At 39.2% G+C, this 18,395-nt stretch overlaps 1 protein-coding gene and 1 pseudogene across 1 annotated transcript; both read right to left on the reverse strand.

Annotated features, from left to right (window-relative positions):
- Positions 1 to 8,075: 8,075 nt before the first annotated feature.
- LOC147641810 (putative UPF0481 protein At3g02645) lies at positions 8,076 to 11,356 on the reverse strand. Its single transcript, XM_086799923.1, has one exon. It carries the CDS (start codon positions 10,108 to 10,110, stop codon positions 8,611 to 8,613), a length of 1,500 nt encoding a protein of 499 aa, XP_086656049.1. The 5' UTR covers positions 10,111 to 11,356; the 3' UTR covers positions 8,076 to 8,610.
- A 4,958-nt stretch (positions 11,357 to 16,314) lies between these two features.
- Positions 16,315 to 17,311, reverse strand: LOC147641811 (uncharacterized; annotated as a pseudogene).
- Positions 17,312 to 18,395: the final 1,084 nt, after the last annotated feature.

The following is an 18,395-nucleotide window of genomic DNA, read 5'->3' on the forward strand; positions in this document are numbered from 1 at the left end:
AATAGAGCCATTCTCAAGCCCCTCAGATTACTGTTGATTTAAAGATGGTAGGATTCAAATGATGTACAAGCTTTGGCATTAATTGCTTTATCTAATAAAAGAGAAATCGTTCCATATATTCATTCTTGCATGGGACACTTTAGAGACTATGAATCAGGCTAAAAATGATGCATGCGCTATTTTTCTCAAAAGGAAACTTGGTATTGAGAGAATGCAAGAGGAGTCCATGAATAAACACTTAACCAAGTTGTAGGACTTAATAGAATAGCTTCTCAATGATGGTTAATTTAGCATCACCCTTAACTCTTTGTTGCATGAATTTTATTTAGGTTTCAATACTTCCCTTCAACTTTCTTTGAGATGCAATGCAGACCCTCTTACCTACCAGGAGCTTGCTAGCTTATTGTTGCAGGAGGAGAAAGCTAGAAAGAATGTATCTATCAGCTCTAGTAGCCCCTCTTACCTACCAGGAGCTTGTCAGGTTATTGTTGCAGGAGGAGCAATCCAGAAAGAACACATCTATTAGTTTTAGCAGTGAAGCTCTTGTCACCCACAAGGACAAAGGCAAGAAGGTCTAACGAAAGAAAAATTCAAACAAATCTTTTGAGGCGACTAAGGATGATTCCAAGAAGCCAAACAAGGTTTCTTATATGTATTGCAAGAAGCCTGGCCATGCAATTGAACAATTCTATAAATTGTAGGCTAAAGAAAAGCAAAAAAAAAAAGGAATCTAACAAAGGTACTACTAGTTTTGCCCTAGTAGACAACTAGAGTGCTGAGAAAGAGGACTCTATAAATATTGTTCTTGAAGACTTCTCACTTATGGCTATTTGCAACTTTAATCTTGTGAGACCAGGATTCATGCCTCAGTGTAATTGTCTCTGATATTTTGGTTAACAGTGATGCCTCTAATCCAGTGAGACCAGTATTCATGTCTCAATGTAATTGTCTCTGATATTTGGTTTCTTAACAGTGATGTAACTTCAATCTTGTGAGACCAGGGTTCATGCCTTAGTGTAATTGTCCATAATATTTGGTTTCTTAACAGTGATGCCTCTAAGCACATTACTTTTGAAAGAAGTTTGGTAAAAAATATGGAGTTTGTGTAAATTGGGGTCACAATTATGTGTGCAAATAATACCTCCTATCCAATCAAAGGTATTGGTGATATTTGCCTAACTACTCTACTAGTGGTGAAGATCTTTGTCTTCAAAATGTACTTTTTGTTCTAGGTATAAAGAAGAATATGCTTTCAGTGCCCACTCTAGCAAGGGGGCCTTAATGTTGAATTTGCAGATGATAAATGCATTGTTCATGATAGAGAACATGACATGTAAATTGTGCTTATTGGAACAAATTGGACATGTATGACAAGTGTGATGATGCTTGTTTGGCAGACACTTTAAATGCAATGAAAGATACCTAGTTGTGGCATGTTAGATTTAGCCACATACATCGATTGGTGGATTAATGCTTTACAAAAACATGTAATATTAGAGGATTTACTTAACTTGATCCCACACCCATATATGTTTGTGAAGTATCCTTGGTAAAATCTCATGTAACAAATGCATGAATGTAGCAAATAGAGCTGACCACAATTTGCAACTCACATAGTGATGTGTGTGGTCCGATATGCGGACTTTGTCTTTGGAGGAAATCTTTACTTTGTGACTTTCATTGATGATTATAGCAAATTCAAGTAGTCTTACTCTATGAAAGAAAAATCATAGGTATTTTCTCATTTTTAACACTTTCTTGCTTTGGTTGAGAATAAAAATGGATTAAAATTCCAAACCCTCCATATGGATATAGAAGGAGGGGAGGGGGAATATTTATCTAATGGTTTTAAAGACTTTTTGACACAAAAAGGCATTAAGAACTAACGTGCAGCTCCTTATACACTACAACAAAAACAGTGGTGCTAAGAGAAGTAATAGGACTCTCATGGAGATGGCTCATGGAGATGGTTAGATGCATGGTTAAGGGTCATTAGCTTCCACACAAGTTTTGGATGCCAATTCTTTGTGCTACCTTTGTGTTGAACACGTGCCCCACTAAAGATTTGAAGACAATCACTCCTTTACGAAGCTTGGATCAATAGAAAACCCAAGATTGAACATATGCGTGTCTTTGGTTGTTTGGCATATGCACATGTCTCATCCCAGATCCGTTTGATGATAAGGCATTGGAATGCATTTTTATTAGCACTAGTGTACAAAGCAAAGGTTTCAATCTCGATAGTCCTTTCACCAAGAAGATTATTATCAATAGGTACGTCCTCTTTGCATAGCATTTGGTCTATCTAATTATGGAATTCAATAGACATGCCTATGCTAATTCCCTAGACATGTTTGATGGTTTATTACCTGTGCCACTATCTCTTGATTCTCAATAGATTTTTCCTACTACTACTGATCCAAGTTTGTTGCAAGGGGGGAATGCTTGAAAAACTGATGTACTAACTTCTCATCAGGTGGAAGATGTAGTAAATTTTGAAAGGTCAACAATCATCAAAACGAGTCTAGGCTTATGCCTAAATGGGTTAGAAGCACCTTGTAGGATAGCAAATTGTCTACTCCTTTGCAAACTAGGAACCAAGTCAAATGCTAAAATGATCTCTTTAGAAAATATTGCCGAGTTTCATTCCTTAGTTTTCTAGATGATATAGATAAACTTGAGTCTTTTGAAGAGGCTCAAGAAGATCCAAATTGGGTTAAATCCATGCAGGATGAAATTGGGTTAAATCCATGCAGGATGAAATTCAAGCCATTCAGAAAAATGGTACTTGGGATTTAGTGGATCCACTCCTTAGTAAGAAAGTATTTGGGACTAAGTGGGCTTACAAAGTTAAGAGAAAGGTTGATGGATTTGTAGTAGAAAGGCATTGACTATGATGAAACCTTTGCTCGCACTTCTTGTATGACCACTATCAGATTTGCTAATGCTTTGGTAGACCACTATGGATGGAGCACCAATTGGACATCAAAACATCATTCTTGAATGGTGACTTTCAAGAAGACGTTCATGTAAGTCAACTCGCTCTTGGATTTGCTCAACTTGACCAAGAACAAAAGTTATGCAAGCTTAAGAAAGCTCTTTATATTCTTATAGCAAGCTCCTAGAGCTTGGTACCAAAAAATTTATGCCTATTTGATAGGAAAAGGTTATTAGAATAGTTCTATAGAAAGAATTTTATATGTCAAAAAGGACCATGAGGATTTGCTCATTGTTATCCTCTATGTTGATGACATGCTGTTGGTACCAATGAGGATTAGTCTTGCCTCAAATTGAGATGTGAGATCTTGGTCTTTTGCACACTATTTGAGTATGCAATTTATATAGCAAGATGATGATATAGTCATTAAGCAATCAAAGTATATAAAGGCACTTCTCAAAAGGTTAAATATGAAAAGTTACAAACCAATCTCTACACCAATGGAACCTGGTGTAAAGCCTAGTCTATAAGATCCTAGAGAATCATTGACATTACCACTTGTTGGATGTGTAATCTATTTGTGCAACTTATGGCCAGACATCCAGTATTGCATGTCACAACTTTCAAAGTTTATGTAATTCCGATGCATCAAACATTGGCAGGTAGTTAAATGTATCTTTTGATACTTGCAAGGCACTCAAGACCTTGGATTGTTTTATACCAAGGGGGGTGATTTACAGCTGCAAGTCTTCAATGATTCAGACTGGGTGATTATGATACATGAAAGTCCACATCTAGAAACTGCTTCTTTCTTGGAAACTCATGAATATCTTGGCTAAGCAAGAAGCAACCAAATGTGGCAACAACCTTGTCTTGTGAAGCTGAATACAGAGCAACATTCACATTGATGGTTAAATGTGTATGGTTGAGAAGATTAATGGAGGATCTTTGTGTCTCAAGAAGCAGACACCCCTACTCCCATTCTCATTGATAGTCAAAGTGTAATAGTAGTAGCCAATAATCATGTCTTTCATGCTAGGACTAAGCACATTGAAATTCATGACCACTATGTCAGAGAGAGACTCCATGCTGGTGAGATCAATATGATCTATTGTGGTACCACATGACAATGTGGTAGATCTTTTCACTAAAGCCTTATCATCTAAAAGTTTTGAGGCCTTATGCAAAGTTTTGGGCCTCATCTCTTTCAGAGACTAATCTACAATCTTTGTAAACCTCACATTTTTACTCTAAGGGGTTTTGTTAGATATTTATCATAGTACTACAGTGAGGCCATGTACTAATGCCATGGGCACTTTTGTCGCATCGGGTTTTTACCCATGGATATCCAATTGTGAACGTGCGTCATAAGGTTAGCTAGTATATAAGCAACCACATCCATTATTTAGGGTTACTGCTCATTTGTACTTACATAGAGATTCATCTCTCTTCCCTTTGAGCTAGTCATTCTCCCTCATACTCTACACCCTTATCTTCTTTTCTTTGAGCATTGTGTATGTGTGAATTTGGCTCTATTCTGAGCCAACAATCCCTAGAGCTCGATAACACACCAAATCAACCAAGCAAGAGAGACTACCCAACTCCATTGTAACTTAAGACAAAGTCCACTACCATGCATTAATATCTAACAATCTTGAATCCCCAAGCAGAGGTATCGAGTAAATGTCGACAAAAACAATATAAAGAGCTGAAGAAAGCACAGTTGAGTTGGAGGGATCAAGATTACAGGAGTACGCACATGGGGCACACTTTCCATATATGCCCATGTATGTCACTTGTATATTTCACTAAAGACATCACGTTTCTTTTTCACATCTTGCACCTCACAACACCTCACAGCATGCACGATCACATGCACCTATTGCTAACCTCATCAATGACTACCCTCGAGCTACATCTCTCGACAGGGAAGGCATAAGCTAACCCATGGTACAACCTGTTGCTTGAATAACCATCGACCTTATAGGTACCTATAAAGAGATTCAAAAAATACAACCTCTGCTTTGACTCCAGTTTAACATAACCACACCTCATCTTAGCTAATGTATCAACCACACGAAGAAACCCAATCTCGAAGCATCAATAGCTATGAGATCTCATGATAATATCTTGTCTCACAAAGAAGGTTCGAACCGCCATTTATCCATGTAAATCATTCATTGGGGGTCCTAGCGCTCATTCTGCTAGTCAAAAGGCACATTTCTCTTCTACCAATTGCCTAAATTTGAAGGGCCCAACACACTTCCACAATAGAAAGAGGCCTCACATAAAGAACTTTTACATCGTATATACCTTTCTTGTCGTGTCAACAAGTTACCTAATTTTAAAGGGCCCAACACACTTCCATAACAGAAAGAGGCCTAACATGAAGAACTTCTATACCGTATATACCTTTCATGCCGTGTCAAGAAGTTACCCAAATCCTATCAATATGGATTGGTCTATCACTTATTAAACTTGCATGCCAACTTCACATCATATCTAAGACCATCCACACCTTTTTGAACCGGTAGTAGCTTCATCAGCAACTTGGGTGACACAAGGACGTGGTCAACATTAGGATGGGGAATATGTTTAACCATTTCCTGGGTTAACATGGTTTCACCAACCTAAACTACCATAACGCACTTTGCCATCTTACCTGCTAGAACAGGTATTTATCTTTTATAAAATGATGTTGTACTTTACAAAGTGACCTTACCATGAGCTTAATGTTAAATAGAAAAAAGTCTAAAGACTTCGTGTACATACTTTCTTAAGACTAGTTGTTCAAGTCAAGAGCTTACCTTACTCTTGTTGAAAGCATGTGTCCTTAGAACTTGGCTTCGAGCCACAAATGCAACTTTCCATTGTGGGTGCGCTAGCTCGTCCATCACATCCTCACTCCGTTATCACACTGGAATGCTCCTTCTTCCATTAGCTTCTTCGCCATTCTTCCTTTTTTGAGAGAGGATCATCGCGGACATTCTCTTATTGCCTCCATCTATGTATAGGGAGCTCTACCTTCACCCTTATAGCCATGGAGCATTCTGATGTGACAACGGAATGAGGACGCGATAGACAAGAAATAGGTATACCTTTACCTCTATAGCCATAGAACATTTGAGTGTGATAATCGAGAACATGATGGACAGGCTAACGCAGCTACATCGAGGAGTTGCATTGTGACCCAATGACACATGATTCAGTAAGACTAAGGTAATTACCTCACTTGAATACCAATATTCATCATGGATACATTGTACTACCTTTTTAGTCTCATAAGCCCTTTGAATCTTTTGAAGATGTTAATCTCTCTCTCTCTCTCTCTCTCTCATCCCATATTTACTTTGTGATCAGTTATGACGGTACAGCTGGCGAGGGGATATGCCACCTTAGGTCATTTGGAGAGAGAATAGTTTTAAGCCGACTTTGAGAAACCTACTTCCAAGAACCGAGCAACACTCTTGATCCTTGATACCCTTTTCTAGACAATATTAAGAAACCCTAATATCTCTATAGACACACGTCTCTAAGCATCATGCTTGCGAACTGCTATTTGTCAACTACAAATATACTCTCACTGACTCCATGAGCTGAGGGTAATCCATGTGAGGCTCAAATATGGAGATTATGCTTGACTGGGAAGATAGAATCCGAGGAACACTACTTGTTTCAACGCCTAGTATATTACGAGATGCCAATTGATCTTTCACCTACCTCTTCAGAGATGGGTTTGGTTCCTTCTCACAAGTGATGCACTACACATAAAAAATGTTACGATATGTACTTGCTAAAGTTGCATTGACATCAAGAGGCCCTGATGCAGCCATAATCCTACCCAAACCTCCACCACATATTTCTTTGATTCACATCAAATAGCTCCTCCACAAGTCCCATTGAGCTAGACAAAGCCAACTGATCACAAATGACACACCAAACCTTGTGATCCTCTAGCCCCACGTACACTACAAATTATAAGAGAAGGCAATCACCCTCGAAAAACCTAGATGCCTTTATCCTCAAAGACCCAAACCCTCCATTTACTAGCTCTAGATTGATGACATTCTTTGGTACCACATGTAGTGGACATTGCAAACCTCCACTCCATCCATGAGAAGCTTTACATAAAAACAAAGCTTTGATACCATAAAGAGAATATGGGGGAGAGGGAGAGCTTGAGTTCCTTGCAAGCAAACACACGTAAATTGATGAGCCTGGACGACATGGAAATTTTTTGCCTACATACGCACGGCCTTTATAGCTCATAGGTCCCGTTTTTCTTTTCCATGTTGTCTATCATCTAGTTTACCCATGGACCATAAGTAAGATTTTTTGTAGAGGTTAATTCTCTGTCTCTCTCTCTCTCTCTCTCTCTCTCTCTCATCACGTTTCCAAGTGCAACCATACTTCATCTTAAGTAGCACTAGAGGGTACAAAGTAATCAATGCTTTCAAACCGTAGAAATGATGTCCTTTTGTAATTAAATGAGCCAAGACTATGAAGTATAAGATTGATGTATCTAAAGTCTTCCATGGAATATTCATTTGGCTATTGCTGTGTAAGGCACTACCCTACTGAGATGTTTGGACATCCCCATTTTGGAATCATGCTGACAGCACTAGAGGAACAAAGTTTCCTTGCAGTGCTGACTGAACTGGCTGCTTGCGTTTGCACCAACTTGTGAGCAAATGGATCACAACACCTGCATTGTCACCTATCTCGTTTACATGAAGAAAATGTTGTTGAAAGCTGCATATAAATTACTCCAACACAAAAAACAATCATGACAACATGACACTCCAGTTGCTTGGATCAAAAATTAGATTTAAAATTTAAATATTGGCATACCATGGAGCACGCAGGCAGAATGCTGCCTACTCTAAGATAGACAATGCAAGCTTGCCTTAATAAGAATCAACTTAGGAAGCTTCGACCCACGAACTTTGCCGTGCAACTGATACATCCCTAAGCACTATGCATTCTGAGATTGTGCAAATTCTGTGTAATTGCAATGCAAGAAAATGTCCGAACTTAACTTTACAAGAACATAGGGAACCACCAACTTCATCATGCCGACATATAGTCTATGTCCATATATGTTACTCCCTAGTGTGTGTGGCCACATTCCTTATTCTAGTTAAACATTCTTTCCATTACCAGTTCATGATAGAAAGCTTATTCCTTGCAGCATATAGTTTTACATCTCTCAAGGCAACAAACTGAGAGCTTAAAAACTTAACCTGGCAGATCAAAACCCAAGGTCTGTAAAGACAGATTGCCCACCACAGTTAGGTGGGGGTTGGACAGATGAGATCTCCACCCACGAGCAACAGGTGGGTGAGATCTCTCCCCTTTTCAAGGGTGGGGTTATGTCTGTAAAGACTCAATGTCGATCAATTTCGAAAGGCAAAGCTGTAGTTGAATGAATGGAGAATTCAAATAGCAGTTACTATGTACAACTCAATTGTAAGCCCCATATCACTCTTGCCCCCATGTGGTAACAAAATGCTTCTAATTTGCCTTATCCATACGCACCTGAAGTGTTTGTGACTTTCTTTGAACCCCACTTTCATGATTTCTGAGCCAGTGTAACTTGTAGGACAAGGTGCTACAGCCTCAAAGTGGTGAAATTTCACAACTCCCGTTTATTAGAATGAGCCTACAACAATTTAGCTCTGGTAATAAGCTGCCACAGAATAGATAGTCTGAAGTGCTGACATTCCAATAAGTAGTATTGCAGCTATTGTGGACAGCCACAACCATGGTTTAGAGAAGAACTTTGAATAGAACTCGACATACATGACTCGCCAATTGCTCTTGTAATGCATTATTATAGCTCGGGTCATCCGTTCCCATCTTTCACAGGAGCTTTCAGAGATGTTTATACACATTTCATTCCACATGCGGAGTAACCTCTCATCACTCCCAAGGTGATTCTCTAGCACACCAGCCCTATACAGGATTGACAAATCTTCTGCCGTGTCGATTAATGAGTCCATGATAATGGCATACCCGCAAAACTCACCCCCTGCCTTGGAAGTTAGCTCGTATGCCACCAGATTCCGGAAAATATCCTCAGTCTCATCAAACACTACCAGCCTTGGAAGGTCAAGTCTAAGACTGCTCTTGTGATACCTTACAACAGAGGTGTTACCTTTACGGGCTTTGAACTTTATACCGACTTTGCTCAGATCGGATGCCGTGGGGATACGGCAAGATGGTCGGTTAAACTCTTGGAGGTTGTCTTCATTGGATTTTCGTACACAGGTGACGTAAAGGCAATCAAGCAGATGCTCACAATCAAGAAAGGATATCCCCTGTATCAACTCCTTAAGATCTTTGTGATAGGTAGTGCTGCCAGGATGGCTCATACAGAATGGGTTGCTTCTCCAAACCAGAAACTCTAAACAAAGCAGCAAGTCATCCAAGGTAAGATCTTCATTTGGAAGCCCTGTGAGCTGCTTCAAAAATGAGATGGGCACCTGGTTACCTATCAAGAAAAGGTCTCTAGTCACTTGAGAGATTGTTATCTGGTTGTTGAGGAAAGAATACAAGTAGCCGCAGGTCTCATCTTCCGGGCTGAAGTCTCTGCTCAAGAAAAACAAAAACTCATGAATGAAGACAGAATCAACTGTGAGTAGAAGCTTGAGTGTCTCATTGTTGTACTTGGGAAGGCCAAAGTAGACATTTCGGAGATTCTCAGGATCGGGAATAATGTGATTCATGAGCTCCGGCAGGCGCATGCTTCGCCTGCCCATGAATTCCTTGATACAGAGGGCTTTGCAGCTGTCCATGGGTGAGGGCTCAAGCTTTCTGCATAGGGGACCGATGGTGACAATGCGTGGGCAGTACGACCGTGGTCGTACTTCGAAGAGGGCTCGGGGGACCGAAAAAATGGTCTTGTGTTGGACAAAAACAGGTTTCCATGCTAGTTCAATCTCGTGTGTCATGTACCTTGTCCATTGGTCTTCATTCATGTGAGCCTGCTGCTGTTGCTCCACAGGAAGGTTGCTGAGCTCGCTTAATGTTATGCTCCGGTTGCGCACAGCTCTTGTGATGGTTTCTGCCTGTGCAGGCCGTTCATATGGGTATGCCCATCGTGGCCTCATCTCTGCAGGATCACTCAGAACCCTGTTGAAGAAATTGCGCTGCTGCTCTTCTGGTGTCATCCTTGAAAGCCCTAATCAAGGGCACGTATCAACTTTAAAGAAGTAGCTGGGCAAACAAGAACTTGATGAAAACTACTTTGAGCTTATGGAAACCCTCATTTGAGCTCTTGTAAGAAGCTGGAGCCATTGTTGATGATGATGATTTGCAGGGAAAACATCCTCCTAACTGAGTAAAAAAGAACCTGATGGAAAACCCTCCTTTGAGTTAATGAACCTTCATTTGAGCTGTTGCATGAAGCTGTAGCCATTAATGATGATTATAATCTGCAGGAAAAGAAATCCTATGTGGGGAGGGGGAAGTACTACCTAGGACGATGTATGCCATTGCTCTTGAAGTCATGACAAAATCTAGGCTATGGCCATTGTTGATGACGAACAAGAAAACAAAAGAAAGAAACATCCATAACCCTAATTGAGGTAATGCCTCATCAAGAGAAAGAAACATCCATGACCTTACTTGAGCTAACAAAGACGTACTGATGATGATGATCTAACTGGGGGAAAAGAACTGGGGATTTATGCCACTGCTCATGAAGTCATTAAGCTATGGTGGTGGTGGTTGTTGTTGATGATGATGATGCTTTGCAGAAACAAAAGATAGACAAAACCCCGATCAAGAGAAAGAAGCTTTTTGGAACCCGAACTAGGGCTGATGGAAAAACCCTACTTGGAGCTGATTCATGAAGCAAATTCGATTGCTGCTGATGATTATTCTTTGCAGGAGACGGAAACTTTATGGGCCAAACAGAACACATTGGTCACGATGCTATGGAGAAACAGAAGCTTTTGAGAAACCCTGAGCTATGGCTATTGGTGGGTATAATACTTTAGCAGGAAAAGCAGCTGCTTTTCACAAGGTTATGGCAATTTCTGATGATGTTATGCAGGCAAGGAAGCCCTCGAAAAAGTCATCAGGTAGCCGATCCGCCACTTGGAAGGTGTGGTATGCACAATGGAGAATAACTTCAGAGTAGAAGAGCAAATCAGGGAAAAAACCTAGTCGGGAGAAGCTGGGGGAAACCCTAAATGACCCTGATCCTTGATGAAATGCAGGTTGTGTCGTTAGCATGGCACTGGGAGCTCTGCACAGTGTTGTTGTTAAGCTGAGAGTGTACCTGGAAACCCTAAATGATAATTGCTGGAGTTATGCAGTGTGCGATCCCCTTCCAAAATATGAATCTCTCTGGCGATCCATCTTGTTGAATGAGTGGGTTCGCGACTCTCTCCCACCGTGAATGACACAAAGTACAACCAAATAAAAGGCTCATGAGTCAGAATCCTCTCTCTCAAAAGTGGATAAACCATCAATTAAAAGTGGTTAATACCCCCCTCTCTCTCTCTCTCTCTCTCTCTCTCTCTCTCAAAAGTGGATAAACCATCAATTAAAAGTGGTTAATACCCCCCTCTCTCTCTCTCTCTCTCTCTCTCTCTTCTCAAGTGTCGTAGATTGGTTAACCTTCTATCACCCAAGTGTGGTAGATTGGTTAGCTCATTTCCCTCTTGAATCAAAGGTCTTGAGTTCAAATCGTGTCGGATAGATCAATTTGGTCTCTTACGAACTTGAAAAGTTCTCTTCTCTCTCTCTCTCACTTAAAAGTGGATAAACCATCAATTTTGTAACACCGTAAACCCAATATTTCATTCAATACATGTTTGTGCTGATACAAGGAACACATGTTTTTAGCCCAATTGCAACAACAACAAATTTCTCCATATGATTCAGATAAGATACTACGGTGTGTGAGTGTGTTCTACGATGTGCCTATGTAAGGCTCCAGGCTATGCCTCACTCACCCTTCAAGGAATGAGCTTTGTTAAGGAGAGGCAAACCTCCAAAGCTCACATAGGTCTTCCAAGCTGCGCCTCAAGGAATGTGTGCTTTGTCAAGGAGAAGCAAGGTGGATAGAAATCTTGCCTTCACATACACCCCCTCCTCCTAAAATCAACATCATTGTGGATTAATTTGTTGCTTGAAAGGGTGCATGCAAGTGCCTCTCCAAGTATTCAAAATTGTGCTCTCCTTCTAGGGGGTGCGCAATTTTCTCTCCATTTGTGATTTGGAATGTGATACATCTAAAACATCATGTGATATATATGTGATTTGGAATGTGCTTTGCTAGTTGTGATGATAAGTGTCACTACTTTTCATTGGCTTTCCTGGCAAAGTTAAAAGTTTGTCTATCCAAAAACTATTAAAAACAAACAATGGCCTTAAAATAGCTTGAATCATACATTTCACTGAAAGTGACAAGACACTTTTAGCTTGAATCTTAACCACTTGTTTTATAAAGTAAAGGTATTCTAAATCAAAAAGCTTTCAAGCACCTTACATCCACATGTTGGTAGTGAATGATTTATACTTTATCACGAAGTTTATGGTGGTGAATAATTCAATGTTTGAACACTCAAGCAATTAGTACTGCCCTTACCTCCACACGTTAGTAAAATGAATGATTTGTATTAAGAAGAAGATAGGTTTATAATTGGGTTGTTTAAACACTCAAGCTAGAAGTACCTCTTACGTCCACATGTTAGGAGTGGATGATTTGTACTTTATGAAAGCTAGCAGAATTTCAAGGCAACTTGATTTTAGACTAATATGGTAGCAACAATAACTTAGAAATGACTTTGTATTAGTATGCCTGCTTTGGCATAATTTAGTATTTAACGTAATTAGTTTTCTTATTACTCAGCTTTTTTAGTTTTTGTAAAAGTCTTTTTGACTCAATCAGCTTATGTAATTTTTTGGGAATGGAGAATATGCAATATAATAACATTTGTCAAGTACTTATGTGTATGAATTGTAAATTTTTTTTTTTTGTATTTGTAATGTTTTATATATGTCAAAAAAGGGGACAAAATGGAAGAGATGTGGACATGCATCTCTCCCATTTTGTCCCTATTTTTTGAATTGCAAAATGCAGTGTAAATATACGTGCGGCTATGCATGTGGTTATAGGTACGGCTATGAATACGGCTACAGCCCGCAGTTCTAAACGAGGAGCATAGCCACGTGATGAATTTTTTTTCAACCTACTTTCTTTTATTGTCGCACTATTCTAAACGTAGCTATGGTCCATGTGTGTTGTTGCGCTTGAGCACATCAACTCCAAATATGTTGGAGGTGGTAGATTTAGAATCTACATTTGAAGGGCTTTCCAATGGTAAGTCACATGAGGGGATCTCAATGTAAGATACATGGATCCCTTTTTTCTAGAAAAGTGATGATATTAATTTTCTTAGAGGGCCCATTTTTAACCCAAATTTTCCCTAATGGCATTAACACCATGGTGTTAGAAAATTGCTACACTAAAAGTGGAAACACATTTAGAAAACAAATCAAAGCAACACCAATGGTGCATACATGCTCACCGATATGGGGTAATAAATATTTCCTAAGTTACGAAATCCAAATTCATCAAAAGACTAAGTAAACTCAACTATTATGAGTATCTTCTTGATCATTTAGATGTATTGATGATATATGCTTTGGTAACAACAACTCTATTCTCAAGTTATGAAATCAAAATTCATCAAAAGACTAAGTAAACTCAACCATTATGAGTATGTTCTTGAGTTTAAATTATCATTTAGATGTATTAATGATACATGCTTTGGTAACAATAACTCTATTTTCAAGTTTATGATTTTAGATAGCAAAAGAGAGGAAGATAACTCACATATATTGCTCATGTAGCCCTATCATGGAAACTACATTTCTCACTACACACTTTACAATTCTATGATCTTATATAAGAAACATATAACCTGTGCCACATGTTTCTTCAATTATAAGGAAGAAGGAGAAATTGCCAATGAAGAAGGTCTCTTCAATTCACTTGGATAGCAATCATCCACGAGGACTTAGCTATAAGGTATGTGTCTCCCAGCTACTCCTTATCATATATACAACATATATATGCAAATATTCTATAGCAGAAGCAAATAAAGACACTCTCAAATTGGCATACTTATTTTTAAGGAGAACGGTTTTGATGAGATCAATATCATACATTTCTTACACACAAATCCATTATCAAGGGTATGATTTGAAATAAGAAATATTTAAACATTACTAGGTGGGGTATTGGGGGATAGTGCCACCTCATGGTGGTGGGCATATTTCCCACCATGCAGTAACATCTACCCCACCTAGTTGGGGAGGGAGACACACATTTACATGTGGTGCTATGTCAACACTAGTCTGCATGCACTCATTTTGCAATGCTTAAAATAAAGCATAACTATGTAGCAAATCTATAACTTGAATCTTACGATACTATGATGCCTGTATGCCCAAACAAGGGACTCTTAGACCCTTAGATTTGAGGACTTTCTCGTGATGTATAAGGGTGCATTTTTGAAGATTAAGTTTTAGAAAAAACAACACATGAATTGAGTAGCTGCAATGTATAGAATAGAATGACTAAACCATTAGCACTTAGTGGTTATTATGCCTTCTACTGGAATCCACTAAGCTCAAAGATCCATACTTCACAACAATCTGGCGATCTCATGGCTCACGCACTTATACTCATGGCCCGTCTCTCCTTTGATTACATATTGTTGTTGTGATGGTTTCTACCTTCCTACCTTGCGTAATTAGTGTTCAATCTTTTCACTAATTAAGTAATTAGAAATATCTTGGCTTAGCGTGATTCAATTTTGTATAATTTGAATTTAGCCCTTATAAAATATAATATTATTACTTTTGAGAGATGAAAGGATGGTAGCCCTTATATAATATAATATATATTTCCTAAAAAAAACTAGAATGCTTTAGTACCCTTGTCCTCTTGATTTCTTACACATGTGCATTGTTAATGTACTTTGAAAGAGCGTGTGTCCTTCTGTTCACGTATAAACATCTTGAAGTGCTTGAATGAAGATAGACACTACAACCCATACCATTCTTCTGCAGCGTGTCCTCTTCATATGCACGTTTTTCTCAAGTTTATTTGAACAGCTTATAGAGCTCGAATGAGCATGAACATCAAGGCTATGATTATATTCGACGTGAGGAAGTGATGGACATTGATAAAGATCTCAGATTACATCACGAGGTAGATAATTCCAAATTCATTACCACATTTGAATCTGAGTTACTTGTCATTCATCAAGTTATAGGATTTTCATGCTCGTTTGAATGAGTGAAGTACAAAAAAAAACATACATAAAGTATGGTGGGGAGTTGGCACAATCCTCTGCAAAATTCTATAAACATAGGAGAACGTGCCCTTTCCCCATTTCCCAAATAGCACTTTCGATATCGAAAGAAGTGGACCAAAACACCTTCAGTGTTGAAGGCGGCCATTAGTCCCACATATTGATTCATGATGATACAAAACTCATTTTCAAATGTGGTAATGAATTTGTAATTTTCTAATTTGCGAGGTACTTTTGAATCCTCATCAAACATAAGAACAGGCTTCAAGCTCGTCAATTGCGGATGTCAGTCTAGCATTTCTTTCAAGTATGCTTTCAACTTCATGTTCATTCGAGTATTTTAAATATGCTCTACACTACACGAAGTATGCTACCCAATCACTCACACAAAACACGGTAAAAGAATAAAAAAAATAATCTTGTTTTGCAAGCTTCAGAGCATGAAGTGCACCTGGTTTTGATGATGATGATGATGATGTGTGTGTGTGTGTGTGTGTGAGAGAGAGAGAGAGAGAGAGAGAGAGAGAGAGAGAGGAAGAAGAGGAAGCTCTTTTAACGTCGTAGGAACAATCCCAAGAGACCAAATATGATCTATCCGACGGGAGTACGTACTTGCATTTGTGTGTGTGTGTGTGTGTGTGTGTGAGAGAGAGAGAGAGAGAGAGAGAGAGAGAGAGAGAGAGAGAGAGAGAGAGAGAGAGTACGTGCTTGCGTTTATGCAGCAAAACATCTTGTGCATGAGGTAGTTGGGGATTCTCAAGCATATACAAGCTTGCAAAATATTATCTTGCAGAAAGCCCTCTTGCAATTTTGTCATGAATGTGGTTTCCCTGTGCTATAGTGCGATTGATGCTATCTATGCTTATGTGATGTTCTTCTTGGTGGGGTTCGGCCCCGTGGGGTACGGTCAATCCTCCCTCTATCAACCCTTGTCCATGAGATGATAAGAAAAGAAATATACATACAATCAACATGAAGGACCAAAATGCCCACCATCACTTCTAAGCGCCCTGTAAAAGTGTGGCAACCAACACTACTTCAACCAGACTAGCAGGCAACCAAATCCTTCATGATAGCCAGATGGACCCATGATAATGGCATCACAACAGGTCGGGTCCCCTTGTACCACCTAAGATCTCCAGCTAGCTTGGACTTGGCCCAACAATGCAGTAGATTATAGCAAATGAGCGATCATGCAATCTTGTTGCTACAAAAAGGCAAAGCCACAAAATCCTTTCATGCCATCACCCTATCATCCTTTCATGCCATCACCCTATCTTGACACTCATACAATGCCTTCATAATCTACAAGTAGGCATCACGATCCTAATAGGAGGGACATCCTTGAGAGATAGATTCTCCGACGCTCCATCCCCTTGTACACCTCCTGATATGCATTACCTTTGAGCTCCTCAAGATCGTCTCCCCAGTCATCAACATCACTATAAGCGGCCACTTTCTCCAAAATATAAACTCTTCCTCTACACATTTTATAGACTTCTTCCCACATCGCATTTGAACAATCTAGCTTGAGATTCAAGAAGCCATGTGCGTCCTCTTCAGTGAAGTCACCACAATAGTTTGCTTCGAAAATTTGGATACATCAGTAGTCAGAAGTTGCCATAATTCCATTTGCAAGATGGTTTTACTTATTGCTGATCTTGACAAAGATCGAGTAAGCTAAGCAGTGCCTCCTGACTAGTCTCATCATTTTGCCAAAGCTGAAAAGCATTGGCCTCGTCTAAGATAATTTCTGGCACTTTAGTCGTCTCTGCCTTGTGCATTCTCAAGTAGTTTCCCATTGCTTTGTGGAACTCAACAGTGTTCTTCTTGTTGAGCTCTCTCTTCACTTGTAGATTATCGAGGACAAAGGTCACACAGCTCTACTGTTATGGTACATTCATCATGTATGGCATTTTTTTAGCGTCAGCCTTTTTTCAGTGTCGTTTAGCGTCGCTAGTTTTTTTAACCTTAGACGTGGCCCCACAAGCGTGATGTTGTCAGCTTTTTTCTCAGCATTTTTAACCTTCGACATGGCCTCACACCCTTAACACGCTTTTGTGCAAGGGTGTTAGGCTACCCAAGGTAAAGAAAAGAAATGGTTCCTAGTGTAATTTGATTAATGCTATTGAGGCCAAATTACCATGACCTTAATTTGTGTAGAAGGGGGTTTTTATAGGAATTCTAGCGTATGCATGGTCCATAATTTCTCTAGGAGTTAATGCCCAGTTCTTGGTGGCTCATGCATCATGCATATATGCATACCTCTCATTTTTTGGGCTTGAACCTTAGAGAACTAAACTTACTTCGTTAACAAATAGAGACAAGCACGACACTAGTTTCATGTATCCATACATTTATAAACCACCCATGAAAACCATGGATTCATAAACCACCCATGAAAACCATGGATTACTTTCCACCTTCCATCCTAACCCAAAACCACTTGCCAAATACCATGTGCATTTTACCACTTACCATTTTCCGCTTACCACCTCCTCAATTCCACTTAGTTTTCTCAAACCGTGGTTTTTTTCCCAACCTTAGAACCTTAAAACATTTAATTTAATTCTTCCTAAGGATACACACACTTAGTCTAAGCCTAAGTGTGTATATCCTTGGGACCTTAAATCATTTAATTTAATTCTTCCCAAGGATACACACACTCACGCTAAGCCTATTTTTTAAAAAAGGAGCTAGTATTATTTCTACTTGTGTTCTTGGTCCTAGGGTAAACTCTACATTCTGAATTTAATTATGAATTCAAAATTTTCAAGTTCATAGGGATCTAAGTGCTTTCACATAGGGATATACACACATATTGTGCACATGTGCACAATTACACTGTTATAATTTTTCTGAGCATACGAACCTTATTAAATTTTAGGGTTATCACCTAAATTTAATTTTCAAAGGATTTTTTTCATTTTTGAACAATTTCTCCATATTCCCATTTCCTCTTCAAGAATTTACAATTTTGGGACAATTTTTCTTTTATTTAACAATTTCTTTGAGGAGAGATCTTGCTGCAGGACATTTTCTTTGAGCACGGGTAGGAGAGATCTTGCAGGTGATGATTTGGGAGGACGACATTAGAGAGGCCATGTAGCTATACCCAA

The sequence above is a fragment of the Cibotium barometz genome, chromosome 1, assembly GCF_041138505.1.
Source record: "Cibotium barometz isolate CiBa-2024 chromosome 1, ASM4113850v1, whole genome shotgun sequence".
NCBI classification, from domain to species: domain Eukaryota; kingdom Viridiplantae; phylum Streptophyta; class Polypodiopsida; order Cyatheales; family Cibotiaceae; genus Cibotium; species Cibotium barometz.

Bases quoted from the DNA above. Each gene is read 5' to 3' on its own strand.
- LOC147641810 (XM_086799923.1), bottom strand. From the start codon at position 10,110: ATGACACCAGAAGAGCAGCAGCGCAATTTCTTCAACAGGGTTCTGAGT.